Source organism: Cololabis saira, chromosome 16, assembly GCF_033807715.1.
Source record: "Cololabis saira isolate AMF1-May2022 chromosome 16, fColSai1.1, whole genome shotgun sequence".
In the NCBI taxonomy this organism is placed as follows: Eukaryota; Metazoa; Chordata; class Actinopteri; order Beloniformes; family Belonidae; genus Cololabis; species Cololabis saira.
In genome coordinates, this window is record NC_084602.1 from 10172504 (window position 1) to 10190274 (window position 17771).

Below are 17771 nucleotides of genomic sequence, written 5' to 3' on the forward strand. Positions count from 1 at the left end.
AATAAAAACAGAAACAGAAAAAGAAATTCAGAAATGCAGAATCTAGTCATATTTGTTAGGGAACAACAAACAAACCCTGCTCCAAGAGCAGGGAGTGTTAGTTAACGAGGGGAAAAAAAGGACAAGGGAACAAATGGAAAGACAATAATGAAGGAGGTGCTTCAACTCTTTGACTTTCACTGAAGAAATTAAAACTCAAATTCAAAATGTACATGTTAGAAGCAGTTATAACCTGCACCTAGAATGGTATTATTTCAAAGCCGGGGGGGGTGAGGGTTATGAGCTGAAGTGAGGATGTTTCCAGTTCTTAAAATATTCCTGCCTGCTGTGGCTTTATCTCTCAGTTCTTCTCCACTTCATTAACATTGACAGAAATGCACTTCCAGGAGTGCAGTCTGAGCATAAACTCCTCTTTTTAGAAGCCAAAAGCAGAGCAGGGGGTGGAAATGCCAACACGGAGCAGAAATAATGTGCTACTCATAATGAGATTCCTCTGAAACCAGCCATGAACGGCTCCGACAGCCAGCCAGATCAACACAGCGGCAGAAAAATACTCTTGCACCGATCATACCAGCAACATGGAGGTAAACTCCATTTAAACAATTCCAATAAAACAGAGAAAAATAGGACTTTACAGAGGGTCTGCTTTGCTGTCAGGCATTAGTCATTCCAGCTTTGTGTGTGAAGTTGTTTGCATCCTTGAAGCAGCATTGTTTCAGCTCTAATTGATGCTGAACAGAGCTGCTCTGTCTCCAGCCTCGTTATTTAGCCCTGACCTCAACCGTCAACTGTCCTATAGTGTGTGAGACTTCAAGCAGGAACTGTTACAGTAGATTAATGTGTTCGATCTGACTGTTACCTCCATGGCCAGTGGGAGCGCCTGCTGGCTGTGTGGGTACGGAGGAGAGGGCCGGTGCATGCTGCCAGCCACCGCATTGTGGATCTTCAGCGCTGACTGGAAGTCAGACTAAAGGAGGAGAAAAAAAAAGACAAGAAAGTCCAGTCAAACTATACCCAAATAAAATGAATATAACTTTAAAAGTGACATTAATGTTGTGTGGAAAACTTCGTCCACTTGTTTTTCTGTCGGTCTTTCATCAAAGCTGTGTCCATTTTGTTTATTTGAAGGAAGATTCATATTGATCATTTCTGGACCGAGAGACCGGGATTTGATTGAAGCTGTTTATAAATACTACTCAGTTGTGACATCATTCAGTTTGCTGATAATACACCAGTGGAAAACACGGCAGAAGGTCTGATTATTGACGGCAGAAAGTTTGATTACTGACGGCAAAAGGTCTGATTATTGATGGCAGGGTCGGATTACTAATGGCAGGTCTGATTATTTACAGCAGAAAGTTTGATTATTGACAGCAAAAGGTCTGATTATCGACGGTAAAAAGTCTGATTATCGACGGCAGAAAGTTTGGTTATTGACGGCAGAAAGTTTGATTACCGACGACAAAAGGTCTGATTACCAATGCAAAAAGGTCTGATTACTGACTGTAGTATGTCTGAATGGTGTGAATATGTCTGATTAATGACTGATATGAAGCTCAAAAGCTCTTTTCATCAAAATGAAATTACATGATTACCATTTACACACCTCCAACAAACAAGTAATACTCCTGTTGCCTAATAATTACATCATGGAACGATAAAGTTTAAATGAGACTAGACAAAAGACCTGCAATGAGGTTAAGGAAGTATGATTTTCTCTTAAGGCCAACGCAAAAAGTCTGATTCTGATTTGTTTCAACAAATATCTAACACCTAACAACTAAAACCATGGGAATAAACCTCAACCAAAACATGACCCCGAAGAGTAAAAATGATCTTACTTTTTTAAATCAATTGTAAAATGCTTCGGTGTGAGGTTAACATTAATCCAGACTTAATTTATGAGTAAAAACATTTGGAAACTGACCATCAAGATCAGCACAACTGGGCAATACATCTTGACTCTGGATTTAAAAAAAGTGTATTTATGTTCTTATTTTATTACATGCTAATCCCTCTAGTGCATAACCAACTGGGGGAGAGCAAGGAAGACACACTGAAGAGATTTTACATCTCAACTGGAAACACATCAATAATCCTGACAACTTTTCTGAAAAATTAATCACAATTTTCATAAATAAGGAAACAGCCCTTTTGAGCTTGGGCTCTTGCTAAAGATGAGCTGTCAGCTGTGATGTTTGATGCCTGTTAAAGGCGTTTGTTTTAACTGTGACAAGGGGGGCAAAGTCTCTAGCAGGTTGGTATTTCTGAACAGGAGAACGTCGGTTCGTTTGGCCTGTTTGGGTTTAACATGGTGCCCTTTGACAGTGTAAACTTTTCTTAAAAAGTGTCCCTGAGGAAATATTTCTTTGACAATCAGCAAGAAGTTGCACAAATTCATCATCAAGGTCGAGGTTTTTCCAAATACACCTCCCATTCAAAACTGGAAATGACAGATTCAGCATTTGTGATTCCTTTGATAAGCATTTGTCAGCATCAGCAAAAACCAGACTTAATGTTAATGTGCAGAGTAAACAGTGGTTTAAAGACGCACGCACGTTGCCACCAGACTCTTATCCGTCACTGCTGTGGCTCTTTGACATTATTCCAGCCGTGTGATTAAGTTTGGGGATGACGAGCATCTTTGCTCTGAATGATTCAGGATCGCGGCACCCAGAACTCAGTCAGCTGCTTGTACACATTACACATGTAGCAACTATCTTATTTGATGCGAATCCATAAAATGCTCTGGAACTTGTTGATGCTACTTCAACACAGGCTTCTGACAATCAGTTCAATTCAAAGATACTTTCGTAATCCCTGAAGGGAAACTTTTGTTGCAGTAGTCATGATTTAAGTCTCTTCAAAGATTAATTGCAGAGGTTTGTTGCTGTGGGCAGGAAGGACCTCATTACTGAGTAACGGTGTTTTAAAAGCCCGGCACTTCTTTGTTGAGGACATGTCACTGCTTTTTTCTTCACATCAGACCAACTCCAGTGGACAGTCTCATTTGTGAGATTTTTATACACACACACTAAAACAACAACAATAAAAACCAATTTCTGGGAAAATTAATTCAGCTTTGCCTTAAATGTAACAAGCTGTGTTGGAGTGGGCAATTCAGATTGTGAAATACATCAGGTAAAAGGGTACGACGCTTTATTAGAAGGTGAAACTGAGCAGGAGTTTATAATGCTCCGAAAAGGAGTTTATAAGTTAAAGCCATCAAAAGAATGCAACCTCTGTGTATTTTAAAGCCCAATGCAGCACATTGACAAGACTTTATACTGCTTTATGACAGCAGTTACAGTATTTAATATCATTTAAAATGCATCCTTATTGCAATGACCACGTTTCCTGAGTTTAAGTGTGTCAAACACATAAAAAAATGAATTTTAGCTCATAAAAGATCATAAAAGCCATCTGTGCAAGGGTAATAGGCCCACTGCCGCAGTGACATTAACTCACAAAGTGAGCGGATCTCGGGTGTTCAGGGATCACTAACATTCACTTCTGTTCATTTTATGTGTTTTAAGAGTCTAAGATTTTCACGTTTCACCATGACTGTCAAGGCCGGGACACACCAACCCGATGATCGGCCGCCGGAAGCCGGCGGGCGAGGGCGGCGCTTGGAATCGGGTCGGTGTGTTCGGGAGTATCTTTGTGACCAACTCGGGGAGACGAGAGACGACTTTCAGCCCGACTGCTTTTCTGCCGGGTCTTGTTCAGAACCGGTTCCCAGTGTTTCAGTCCGGTTACATTTCAGTAAAAAAGATGAAAACAGGGCAACTTGCAATATTTGCCCTGTGAATATTTCGTCAAAGGGAGGAAATTCTACCAACATGCAAAAACAACCGGCTCCGGACCAACGTCAGTAATTCTCAACCTAGCAGCAACGTTAGCATGTCCTTGGCTAATAATACTGCAGGTAAATAATTAACTAACGAACGCTGCCCGTCATATTAGCACCATTTGCTTCATAGTTTTTTCCCCAAATGAGACTCGATAAAGAACCCAAACGTTAAGCACGATCGAAAATGGAATTGGAATCATATCAATCGTATCAAGTCCCATCCCTGCAGACCCACTATATCAACACACACACACCAATATCACTGTTTTGATTTAAAAAAAGCTATTGTTGGTTTATTTCCTTCCTGTCTGCAGATGAATATCCTTCAAGAAAGGCTGTCAGGATTTTGTCCTGTTGTCTGCTGGCTTACTAGGAGCCATCGACTAAACTACTTCTGTGAGCAGATTTCACTTTTCGTGTGCCCAGCAGTAACGTTAGCATGTCCTTGGCTAATAATACCCATGCTCATATTCTGTAATTGTGCTGGTCAGAGGTTCCTCTGTTAGAAGTTTTTTGTTTTTTTTACTTTTCCGGGTTAAATAAAAGTTATAAGAAATAAATAGCAAAGGTATTAAACTGCATCATAGCTAAATAGTTCCAGATAAATATAGGGTTGCGCTGAAAGGCAGAGACGCTGGCTCCTCATCATTACAAGCTGACCGGAGGCTCCTTCGGTCCAATTCCTGCTTTATTACCTTGTTTAGTAGTGCAAGAACCAGCTCTATGTCATTCTGACTCTGCTGGTCAGACAGGCAGCTCCGGACCTGCTTCAGCGACAGCAGCAGCTCCTCCAACTCTGCAAACACACACACACACACACACAAATATATATCACTAAACCTCCACAAACAAAAAACATACAAATCATGACTTTTACAAAGCACACACAAACATGAGAGCGATAAAAGCTGGACTTCTAAATGATCAGAGGATGATGACAGGTGGACAGCCGGCTTGTGGTGGCTCCAGATTAATGTGTTAGGGAGACGTTCTCATTTCCTCATCAGGATTTAAGATTTGCTGAGTGTGTGCTTCTGTTTGTGCGGGAACGGGCTTCAGCGTTGCCACCCAACAAACAAAGTTTTAATTAAGTTGCCCTCTAGAGTTCTTATGTGCCGCTCTCCCTCCCTGAGGAATTCCCTCCCTGACAGGAGCCACTTCTTCCATGCATCCCTTTTCCTACACTCCCTCTCTCAGACAAACTCTTTACTTTCAGCTTTCAGCTTCTTCCTCATCTACTCTTCTCCTTTGTTGAAACGTGTTAACATCCTTTGCACTTGAGCTTCTTTTCTCTCCAAGATCTTCACAGAAACAACCTGCTGTTGTATAGACTGAGCTGTGTGTGTGTGTGTGTGTGTGTGTGTGTGTGTGTGTTTTACCCAGCAGTGCATGCGTGTGCTGGCTGCCGAGCGGCTGCTGTGGTATTTGTGAGTCTTGAAGGAATGTGGGGTTGTCGATCCCGATGTGGGGATTCTGGGAGAGCTTCCTGAGTCTGAGGGAGGCGTTCAGGTCCAGTTGGCGACCCTCCTCCTCCCTACGGCGTCTGAGATCCTCCTATCACACACAGACACAGCAATAAATCTCATACCAATTTTTGTTTGTAAGTGTCATAAATAACGGCCGTCATGTAACATGATTATTTCAAGTCATTTTATCTTCATGCAGGACGTCTCCCAGCCAACTATCAAATGCTTTGTGGGCAGCAGCTGGTCCGAGTCGTGGTGACTGCTCCATCAAACAGTCCGGAAAAGAGTTGCTCGGAAATCAAGTGGAGACTTTGGTTCCTTTATTTGACACTTGAGCTGTGGACATTGGTTGCTAAATGGGTTCTGATATTTTCCTCTTAAAGTTCAAATTCATAACCATTTTCACAACTTTTTGTAAGTCAGAGGTTTATGATAAAGATTGCATTAATGTAAGATATCAGAATCAGCCAGGAACCTGTCCACGTACCCCAAGCGTTGCTACCGGGACATCTCCATGACATTGTGCATCCTGCTCTTTTTATTTTCCTTTTTGGTTTCCATTGTAGGAAGTAATAGTTTGGCCACCCACTGCCCTACACTTCTGAAATCATTTATTGTGTTAAGTTGGATCAATAAGTCTACCGTCAATCCAACAACAGTCAGTCACTAGCTTTCCTACTCCACTGCTGACATTCTGGATGTGGGATTTTTGTTTTCGGTACTAATCTGATTGTCACTTTGCCTACTACATCACATCCTGCATTTCTCAGATTCTTTATGCCTATTCAAACGACGTCTAGAAGCAGTTTCTTTTGCATCCCATGGTACCACCCCCTGAAAGTCCAATCCAGAGAAAGCAGGCTCATTTTTTAAAATGGATATTAAAAAAAAAATAATAATTAAGATGGGTGGCCAGGCTACGGCATCACCACACGAAAAGCATTTTTTCCAGTTTAAAAAAGGTACTACACACTATTGTTACACTATTGTAATTGTTACATATAGTTTTTTTTTACCGCCTTCTCCCCCTTTTTTAAATCATCTCTCCCACGACTTCATTCCTCTCTCCTACAGCATCCATCACAATTATATACAAATTGTGAGGCCAGTAGCTACTTGGCAACACTGACCTCTGCTTCTTTTTTTCCCGCCGATTGCCAAAATATCAGATTGGGACTCCAAGTTCATTACTCAAGATTGAGTGACATGAACTCAGGACTAAGAAAATGTGATCAGGATAATCCGTAGTTACCTTATTTGATTTTATTTACTTTTATGAACCTCAAATAAAAATTAACTTCCCGTGGCTTTTACAAAAGAGAATTGTAATTCTGTTCATTTAAATTGCATGATATTTTATAACAGATGTAAACACTCATCGATACAGAAACCTTTATTTTCAGCACTATTGGGGAGTATTTCCGACACTGGGATAGGTATCGACTCTCAGCTTCAACCTTGGAAAATCAGGAAAAGCATAATATGGGACCTTTAAAAACAGGAGCAAATCTACCAGCAGCAGCTAATTCCTTTTATTAAAAATGTTTATAGTCAACTACGTAAGCTGGAATATCCTTGAGTCCAACAGGGCAAATTATTGCCATGACAATCGACAAATACCCCTACTTTGTTGAGATGTAAAGATAAAAACCAATGAATGTACTGTAACACGTCATGGAAAAACATCATGTGACTAGTGCGAGTCGTACTTAAACACAATCGCTCATAAAAGTTATACTAAACTAATGTGATGTTTTTTTTTTTATATTTTTCCGTGTGCTGTGAGTTCTTCATAGCTACCTGATGTTGTCTTATCCTCTCCAGCTGTGCGGATCGTCGGACAGGTAACGTTCGACTCCCAAGTTCTCCTGGACAGTCAACAGCCATTTCCCTGTGCTGCTGTCCTCCCCGTAGCTCTTCATCTCCTCCTCCTCCTCCTCCTCCTCCTCCTCCTCCCTCCCCAGCGACGTGGCCATTCAGGTGGGAGGTTGTCATCCCTCACACTCGCGCTGCACTGACCGTGTTTGCTTAGCTCCACGGGTGTGTAGCTTAAATTATGTTGAGATAATTGGGAAATCTAGGAGGGTAACTCGGTAAATACAGCAGCCATGTTACCATCACCTGCAGAGGAAACAGGAAAGGAAAGGATCAGATCTCAAAAAACAAAAAAAAAAAAACTTAAATCATGAAAAACAGTGACATCTGAACAACAGACACTTAAAAACATTTTTTTTTAAATCAGTCAGAGATGCTGTAAAACATATGACTTAACCAGATCCGATGCAGTCACTCCCGAGTGAAACAACGGGATCAAAGTTATAACAGTCTGTAAAAATCAACAAACCATTATTCACTTTCAGTTTCTGTTTAACCATTTTAGACATTGTTCTCTGTGGTGGAAGAAGAAGCATTTCCACTGCTGATGTCATCATCTAGGCCTGCCAATTTCTCCTCCTTTTCTAACAGTTTTTATTCACATCGTGCAAAATCCTCTTTGCCTTTTCTCTTTCGTTTGTTTTTCTTGATAAATAACTCACATTTTCTTCAAAACTGCAGCAGGTTACGGGATTGTATCTTTGTGTGTGGAAATAAATAAAAGAAGGAAAGAGTGCTCCAGGTTAGTGGACAGACGGATTTCTGTTAATAAAATCCAACTAAAAAGGAATTACAGTCTATCTACCTTAATACACTGGTATTACATCCTTAAACCTTTTCTATATATTTTTTTACATGCAGATCTCAATATCAAAGTGCACCAGTTAAGACAAAAAACTTCCCTTTCTTTTTTTTAAAACTTTTAATTTAATTTTCAAACTCTCAACTTAAAATAAGGTGCAACAGTGTCCAGTATAACATTTGAAGGCATTTTTATATTTGCTAGGATTTAAAAATAATTATCTTTATCCAACATACAAAGCAGAACAATATGAAGTAAAGAAAAAAGTTTGGATGTGCAGCCAAAATATGTGATGAATCTGCTTGTGCTTCTTTATTGTTTAATATGTTTGCAAAGTGTTAAGGCTCTGCTGTATGAAGACTATTTAAATATTTATGAGTTAGTTCATCCATCTGTCCAGTTCAAGTAACATATTTGTGAAGAGTATATGGGGGAAAACTGCTCCATCTGAGGACTTTTGAGAGTTTACAGTGCAGTTGTCAAGTTGTCAATGTTTTACGGCAATCTTTAAGAAAACATTTAAAGTTAAATAGCATGAGGACTGTGCTGTTGTAAAATATATTAATATATTAAGAGGGCGATATATAAATGGGGATATCTTGTGATACTGATATGCACTTAATGTTACTGTAAGACATTTTTGTTTTTTTCCCCAGATAGTTTGCTTTCCTTCCGTCTCCTAAGTTCGTAGAAAGGATGAGCTTTCAGAGTTCCTGCTTTATCTTGACCTCACTCTCTTTCTGCATCTACAGACCTTTTCAGCAGACGCCATATCAGTGGTTCCCAAAGTGGGGGGCCCGTCTTACGTAAACCAACCTGATGAGAGCGGCTCTATCAAAATGAAGAGAAGCTACCCATCTGGCAGTAAGACACAAAAGGCAAAAAAAAAAAAAAAAAGCATCAAGAAAGTGGTAAGTACTGCAGATAATACACAAGCTAATGCAGCTCAGAGCAGCTCAGTCTGTCCTGCTAATGTTGTGTCACAGTAAAGACAAATCAACATGTTTACTCTACTAGCAGGCTGAAAATAAAATAGCTATCTTGGACAAAAAATGTGGTACTGAGGTGAATGGATGGAAATAAGTGTGCGCCATTGGTCTTTATATTTATTTTGAAAATAAAAAAAAATATATATATATATATATATATATATATATATATATATATATATATATATATATATATATATATATATATATATATATATATATATATATATTTCTGTTTTTATTGCACATGTTTCATTATTGTCAGATTACTTACTATATAAATTGATTAATGAGTCTGAGGGGACCCCTTTGAATTTTTTCCTAGGGCCCCAGGAGAAGGGTGGCCCACCAGAATATGTTTGGGACCCACTGCACTATGACATGGTATATTAAAGGCCTTAGAGAAAATAAAACTGTGGAATGAGGAATAAAATTCCAAGGAAAAAGTCAAACATTCTGACTGAAGAGTTTAAGGGCCAATCCCAATGTTCACCCTACTTTCTACCACTAGCCCTCAAAATGAAGCCACAGGCGTAGCGCCCTTGAAATCTTCCCTAGGGATTGGGACACCACTTGCTACGTCACTGCATGGTTTATGTTCGGTAAAGGTGGGCAAAAACACGCAAACACATATGGAAACTTAAAATTTTTTTAAATACTATTATCAATCTACAATATCTAGGCCATTCAAGCCACGCCATGGGGAGAAACTCTCTTAACAAGCAAGGTTTACAAGTGACAGGCGCGGTGGGACGTTAAGCCTGATTTATGGTTCCGCGTTAAATCGACGCAGAGCCTACGGCGTAGGTTATGCGTTGGTGTAACGCGGAACCATAAATCAGCCTTTATTCTGGCGAGATCTGAAAAAACTTTGCAACAACGGGCAAGCGAGTGATGATGTACATTCACTGAGTGAATATTATGAAAGTAAAATATATATTTCTCGCTAGAAATGTAATCAAAACGGATTTTTATGCAGAAACTAACTCAAAATATTGATTTTATTCACTAAAAAATGAGAAATGTCCACCATGTTTTTTGGTTTGATTCAGTCTGCAAATGATGACGTAAAGCATTCTGGGAAATTTTCTCTGGCCCTCGGTCGGCGAGTCAGCATCTCAAATCCCTCGCTGTGAAGGGATAGATTCATACACACTAGCCCTCGTTATGTCCACTAGCCCTAGATGCAAAGAGGAATTGGGACACCACTACCCTCACGGGAACGTGCAAAATTTAGGGGTAGGGCTGAAAAGTAGGACGAGGGGGTGTATTGGGATTGGCCCTAAATCAGCATTTTGGACTTTGAAAAAGTAAAAATGGTAAAATATTAAAACATAATTCTGTTGGTCAAGTGATGTATCTATGTTTTAATATAGGTTCATTATTTTGCATACTTATTTTTAAAGGTTACCTTTTCAGTTACGTGTTAATTACTGTTTGTATTCAGCATAAAAGTCCTGAGAGGCGATTTTTTTGTCTATAATTTCCCGGCCTGAAGCGCCACCATAGATGGCATAAAACAATGGACGAAGCATTCGGTCAAGTGACCCTGTTTTTCTTCGTGAGGGGACTAGATGTTACTCTAGAAGCAGACGGTAACACCCCACCGCGTGTCAATGACGTAGCTCAGCATAAGATGAGAAGCTGGTTTAATGACAGTGTCAGTCACAAACAACCAGCATGACTCAGCGGAGGACTGTTTGACCCTAATGCATCAGTCTCATGTCACCCTGTAAGGATTTACATGACAGCCCCCCCGCTCTCCACACATAACCATGACAACGGTTTTGTGAGCGACCAGGTGGTCCAAGTGCTATCAGGGGAGGAGGAGGGTGCTCCGATGAGAAAACAGAGGATGGGATAAGAGAGGGAAAGCAAGGTGGAGGGGAATGGAGAGAGAGGAGGTAAAAACAAACAAGGTGAGTGATGGATGGATCCCTTATCTCTCAGTGCCACAACAAAAACCATGTTTGATATGCTATCTCTCGCCACCAGGACTGCAGTCCCTCTCTCTCACACACGTATGCAGGTCCCATGATGCAGCGGTGAGGAATGCCAGGCAGCTCTGAGAACAGAATTCCACGGATGGGGGAAGGGAGCGTGCGAGCGGACAACCGTAACGCTTCACTTGTGCTCCAAGTGTATTTGACCTTAAAATTTTGGTAACGCCACAGTGCAACAGTGAGGGACAATTTCCCTGTTGTTTCTGATAAAAAAGTTCAAGTTCCCTCCTGCACTGCAGGTAAACCATCCTCTCTTCTACAGGACTGTCTCAGAAAATTAGAATATTGTGATTTTCTGTAATGCAATTACAAAAACAAAAACGTCATACATTCTGGATTCATTACAAATGAACTGGAATATTGCAAGCCTTTTATTATTTTAATATTGCTGATCATGGCTTACAGCTTAAGAAAACTCAAATATCCTATCTCAAAAAATTTGAATATTCTGGGAATCTTAATCTTAAACTGTAAACCATAATCAGCAATATTAAAATAATAAAAGGCTTGCAATATTTCAGTTGATTTGTAATGAATCCAGAATGTATGACTTTTTTGTTTTTTTTTTTAAATTGCATTACAGAAAATAAAGAACTTTATCACAATATTCTAATTTTCTGAGACGGTCCTGTATGTGTACACTGAGAAATCTGGACTACACTGGGATTATATCAGATGACCAAAGTCACAAACATCGTCATTAACGCATATCTAAATATCATCTCTGCTGCAGACCTACAGAACAACTTATTTTACAAAAACTGGTGATTGCTAATACATTACAGAAACTGAGAAAAAAAGACTTGATGTATAATTGCTTTGGGGTCACATGTATTAGCAAATCCTGCATGTTTTAGATGTTGCTCTGCTCCAACACAACCCGGCTCAAATTAGTGGACTGCTGTCGGACTTGTGTAGACCTTGATGACAAGCTCACAGTGAACCCATCATTATTCTCTGTACAAGTGAAAATGACTAATAAGAGCGGTACCAGACCCATTTCAAGAGAAATTTTTTTTTTTAATTACATTGAATAAATACCACCATAAACTACCAACCAAAGGAGTTAATAGTTCATTTGGTTCCAAAACGGTCCCCAAATTAAAATATGTCTCTTGAGGGATCTTTGCCAATTCATTCATGGCAAATTGTTCCAGCTCATCTGAATCATCTTCCAATAAAGGACATTAACCTTGAGCTCCCTCCCAGTATACTCAACAGGACAGAGCTGAGAGGGCTACTCGAGGATCTTGATTTTATTGTCTTTATAAAAGTTTTGGTTGAATTTAGAAGTATGTTTTTCAGTCACTACTCACGTTGGAAGACCCAGCAGCAACTTAAAGCTTGACTGCAAGCAGATTTAATTTTTTTTTTTTAAGAACAATTTCTCAGCATTTCAACATAATAAAAAATAAAAAATAAATAATCTTCTCTTTTCATGATCCAGTGCATCCAAACAAGATTCCTTGAGCCTGAAATTGCAAAACAGCCCCACATCATTATGCTTCCATCACCCTGTTTGAGTGTGGGAGTTGTGTTCTCTGGGTCGAGGGCTTCTTACTATCCTCTGCACAAACAAAAGCAGCATCCATGCGTACAAGCAGCTCAGGTTTGAAACACATTCCCATGATTCAGATGTTCACTGGAAAACGTCAAACAGGACAAAAAAAAAAATGTACTGAGAAATGATGTGGCCAATTAAAAATTAAGACGCAAACAGACTGAGTAGCTGACACGAGAGGCAAAGAAACTGTCAGATAAGGTCTCGGTCTGAAATCTGCCAGAGCCGTAAAAATGTGATAAGATGACAGACTATGAGTGGTTCCCCTCTAATGCTCAGACATCACTGAGTGGACGCAAGGGCAGGAGGATTTACTACCTACCACTTCAGAAGGCTGGGTAGGGATGAAAAATTAGGAAGTCCAAGCTTTTAAGAGCGCTCAAGCAACAAAAACGAATTACCCATTTGTTTTTCTTGGATCGTTTCTGCAGGATGAAAGCCTGAACTCAAGAGTCAGATTTCTGATGAATAAATACAGCTGCACCCAAAAGACATAAACTGTACCTTTGTTTCTGACAGTAATGTTCAGGAAACATTTACTGTTTTATAAATCAGTCTTATCTTTAACTTAAACTTCTTAATTTATATAATGTCACAGTTATGATAAAGAGAATTCCTTTTAGACTGTTTTTTATTGGTTTCTTCAATGTCAGAAGTTTACACAAGGTTGACCAAGAATTTACACAGTTTGAGGTAATTTCACATGGTGATGATTTGGCATTAGAAGCTTCTGATGGACTAACTGTAAGGTTATTGATTAATTAGTTTAACAGTTTTAAAGTTTAAAGTCAATTGTAACAAATACCTAAATATGTGTTAATTTCTGAATTTGAAGAAAACAACAATATTAATAATAATAATACTACATATAAAGATACATCTTCCTTAAGTACAAAACAGGAGATTTGTTTTGTAACTTTTTTCTCTAATGAAAAAAACATGATCGTTCCTTTTATCAAAACTGAGTCTAGACCTTTGTATCTTTTAAAAAGCTGCAGTTGCAACAAAGAGCACAATAAATGAAAATAAATAGCAGTGATGCAACCACTGACTGAATACAGAGGCCAATGCCTACTGATCATGTTTGTTGCCCTTTGTCAGAAATAAAAATGTATTTGGTACCTAAATTTAAAAAATACAACAAAAAAAATTTTATATTCTTCTTTTTTATTTTCAGTAAGAGGGTACTCAGCTAAAGCTTTATTCAGTATTTGAGTCTTTTTGGAACTACTTTTCAGTAGTTGCACTTTGTACTTCATGTTTGTGCATGAAAGCATTACTAATTCTGTACAATCTGAGGTATGATATACTTTAGATTTTCAATAGAGATGCACCGATTGATCGGCAACCGATCGGTATCGGCCCGATAATGCCCCTATCGGTTTTGATCGGAGATCGGAAAATAATAGTTCAAAGCGGGCCGATCAGATGACGTTTACAACAACAAACCGCTGCAGGAAAGCTTAAGCTAGTAAGCTACATTTACTCTTTGTAAGCCGAGTCTAAATCATCTCTAGAGTGTGAAATACTAGCACTTTGCCTCAGCCTGCAATAAAACAGACAATTCATGATACCTTCTCATCTCCTAATTTTTATACCAATGTCAGTGTTGTACATGAGACAATACTATTGACGAATTTATGGATTTCACGCTGTGATCGGCAACATCGAGATCGGCAGATACTGATTTTGGAGATCAGTTATCGGTGATCAGCCCTCAAAATCCTGAACGGTGCATCTCTAATTTTCAATGAATAGATTTAAGAACTAGAAGATTTTTCTAGATTTTGTGTTATAGCTCTTCATTAAGGGGTGATGGGTCCCGAAGCCAGACCAGTTGAGAAGCTGCTCTCATGGTTGAAGACAAGTTGTTGATACGTAGCTTTGAATTTTACTGTTTGCGGGGACAAGGATGAACTCATGTAAACATTCAAACCTTTTTCTTTTTTCCAGTTAAACCAGTAGTTAGACGTGAGTTTTAGTGTGGAAAGTGGAAGCAGCTATATCGCTTTTTTTCTTAAAAAGGTGAAATACATTTTGAGTTCAATTTACTCACCGCATTTTAGCAGCCGTTACTTATTTATGAAATAACTAGGTTTGTATGTATATGGTTAATGTTTATCCCTGTCAGCGTTTATTTGACTTTTTCAGTTTAAATCACTACATACTCAAAGCCTCCACATGATACAAGTTTGGTAAAGTTTGTGAAACATTTGGCTTAGTTTTCACCAGGACAATGATGTTTCAACTAAAGCACTGAAAAAGCTGATGTTATTGTGTGCAGAAGATTAGGACTCCTTTCACTTTACGTCATTTTTTCCAAGAAACCTTAAATTCCTGGAACTCCACAAACCCAACTCTTTAAGACAGGCTTATTTATTGTAAGTTGACATTTAATTTTAAGGTGTTATTCAAAACTAAAAAATGGATGGATAGGATAACACAGTATGGGGTTGGTGTTAAGGGCCAAAAACCAAAAAAAGCCCCCAAAAAACACATCTTGGTATTTACAGGCCAAGTGTTGAAAGACGAACTCAGTATTTTGTGCCAAAAGGAGTGCTCGCTCTGTTTCTAGTTCAAAATCCTTTTTTCTCCCTCAACTGACTGAAAAAAAAAGAAAATGAAGCAATAGTGTTTGCTTCACTGAGTGTAAACTGCCAGACCAAATCAAAAAACGTAAGATACAGCCTTCCACTGAAAAAAAAGCACCACTAACTAAAGTTATTTAACAAACTGATACAAAGGAACCTCTCATTGTTGAAACATCCACGTGAGAAGACACATCTTGTGGTTGTGAAAAAACATGATACAGATCTCTGTTCCAAATTACTGTCATTGAGCAAACTAAACAAATCAGGAGATTGCAGAATTGACACAAGAACTGTCCACCACATGAACTAAACCTGGAAGGGTAATGGTGAACAAACATGTCACGGAACAACCTTAAATGATCACCATGAGCGAAATCTCAAACATTTGATAGTAAAGGTTAGAGCATTTCCAAACAAAACTTCACAGTACTCAACAGTTGCATAACCTAACAAAAACAACTCCACTCAGTGATAGTCCATGGAAAAATAAATAGTATCCGTTCTTAGAAAGCAAAAACATTGATCAATGGAAAACAGGTCATGTGGTTTGATGAGTCAAGATTTACCCCGTTCAGACGGGGGCATCAGCGATGAAGTGGTGCATCATGTGCCTACTAAGTCTGCAGTAGCAGTATAATGATCTGGGACCGTTTTAGTTGGTCAGGTTCAGGTTCATTGTAACTCCAGCTGACTACCTGAATATCCTGAATGAGCAGGTATGTAGAATACAGCAGTCATATCCCAAGATGACAATTTCATGATTCATCGTGCTCAAGTGACAAAAAAATGGTTCAGTGGTTTTGAGAGTAAAATAGAAAAAAAACATCCTCACAAGGAAGTTGTATTATTGTTGAAAACAAAGGCATCACTTGCAGCTGAGGAACTGAGCAGAAAATGATCTGCCATGAGCGTTCTCCTGCTTTGAATGAGAGATAAATGGCCACAAGGTCAGTGTGCCCAGGACTTCTCCACGTGAGCTAGACTTCTTGCCCTGCCTCTGCTGAATTTGCACCCAGTAATTCTGCTCCTAAACCTGATTTCTTCAGTCAATCTGAGTTTTGAAGTGGAGAACAATAAGTGCATTAAGCAGCTCATGATTTGTTGTTACATTTCCTTCAAAACATGGTGATTCTGTGTGATCATTTTAATCCTGCACACATCTCAGTAATGTCACACAACTCACCGTTGAGTGTATATACCAGTGCAAAACATGAGGACATATTACATATACTAAAGAACTCATGTCAAATGAAAAGTGAATAAAAAAAAATGTTATGCTAAAAGATGATCACACTCTCTATTAGGGCTGTAATAAACCAAAGAAATTCTTGGTCGACTGAAGCCCTCAAATATAGACAAAAATTCGACTATTGGGCTTTTTTTTTTTGAGATATTGAACTTTCAATAAAAAAAAAATTAATTAATTAATTCGACTTTGGACGCACGTTGCTAGGTAACAGGTTATCGTACACACGTCATTCAATTGTCGCCCAAAACTCGCGCCGCTTTGAACTACAACCTATTAAAATTTCATGAAGCTGTGATTTACAGAAAATGAACGTCAAAATGCCGGCCAACTGTCCCCATTCATTTATGTCAAGCTTTTTACCAAGGCAACAAAAAACCTATGCATTAGTATGCAGGAGCATAGGATTGAATGCAGTACAACCAGACCCACCTCCAACCAATAAACCATACCCGCTACTTTGCAGGGGGTGTGGTTTATTGGCCATTTTTAATCACAGCAACCACCTCAGACAAAACAGAAACAACCCCAAACACAACCAAAACCACACCCCCTGTAAAGCAGGGGTTGTGGTTCCTGACCACCATTAACCATAAATGAATGAACCGTTAACTTGAACCACGCTGAAACGCCCTGAACATAAGCATGAATAATGATCTCTGTTAGCACTTTGAGATTCATCGAATGTAAAGTGCATTATAAATTGAATTCATTAAGAGGGGACGAATGGGCAGTAGGGCATGCCCGTATCCACATTTCCTGAAATGTTCTAGTTTATAATTACTTTAGTCAGTTTAAAGTTATTTCAGAGACCTAGGGAACCAACACATTTCTCCATGTTGACCTGTGGACAGGAAGGATCTCCTGTCGCGGTCTGTGCTGCAACAGATCTGAAGAAGCCTCTGACTGAAGACACTGTTGTTGAATTATTTTCTCGTCAAAAGGATGCTCTGTGTTTTCCATTATATTTATGATTTAATGAGTTATCCTTCTTTGCACAATAGAGACCCCAGAACAGAACCAGCCTTTTTTATCAGTTTGTTCAGATTCTTGAAGTCACTGACTCTGATGCTGCGCCCCCAACAGATGACTGCAGATGTGATTGAAGTCTCCACAACCAACTAATAAAAGATATTCAACATCTTGCTAGAAATGAAGGACCCAAGATTCCTCCAGAACTCCAGTCTGCTCTGTCCCTTTTTGTAGTTAGCATCATTGTTGCATCTCCAGTCCAGCCTATTGTCTACACTGTAAGAAATGTTCGTAAAAATTGCAGTGAAAAACTGTAAAATAGCAACAGTAAAAGACCGTAAAATCCAAAATAGTATATCACTGTAGTAGATACATTATATTACCCTAAATCAAGAAAAAGTACATAACTATAC

General features: G+C 39.0%; 1 protein-coding gene across 2 annotated transcripts in view; it reads right to left on the minus strand.

Moving 5' to 3' along the window:
* pals1a (protein associated with LIN7 1, MAGUK p55 family member a) overlaps positions 1-17771 on the minus strand; it is a 57048-nt gene that overhangs the window by 18001 nt on the left and 21276 nt on the right. For both annotated transcript variants that reach the window (XM_061743138.1, XM_061743137.1), the window contains exons 2-5: positions 7120-7440; positions 5233-5407; positions 4549-4649; positions 860-967 (exon numbers count right to left, since the gene is read on the minus strand). In XM_061743138.1, the coding sequence (XP_061599122.1) occupies positions 860-967; positions 4549-4649; positions 5233-5407; positions 7120-7314 (579 nt within the window). In that variant the 5' untranslated portion in view covers positions 7315-7440. The remainder of the gene's footprint in view (positions 1-859; positions 968-4548; positions 4650-5232; positions 5408-7119; positions 7441-17771) is intronic.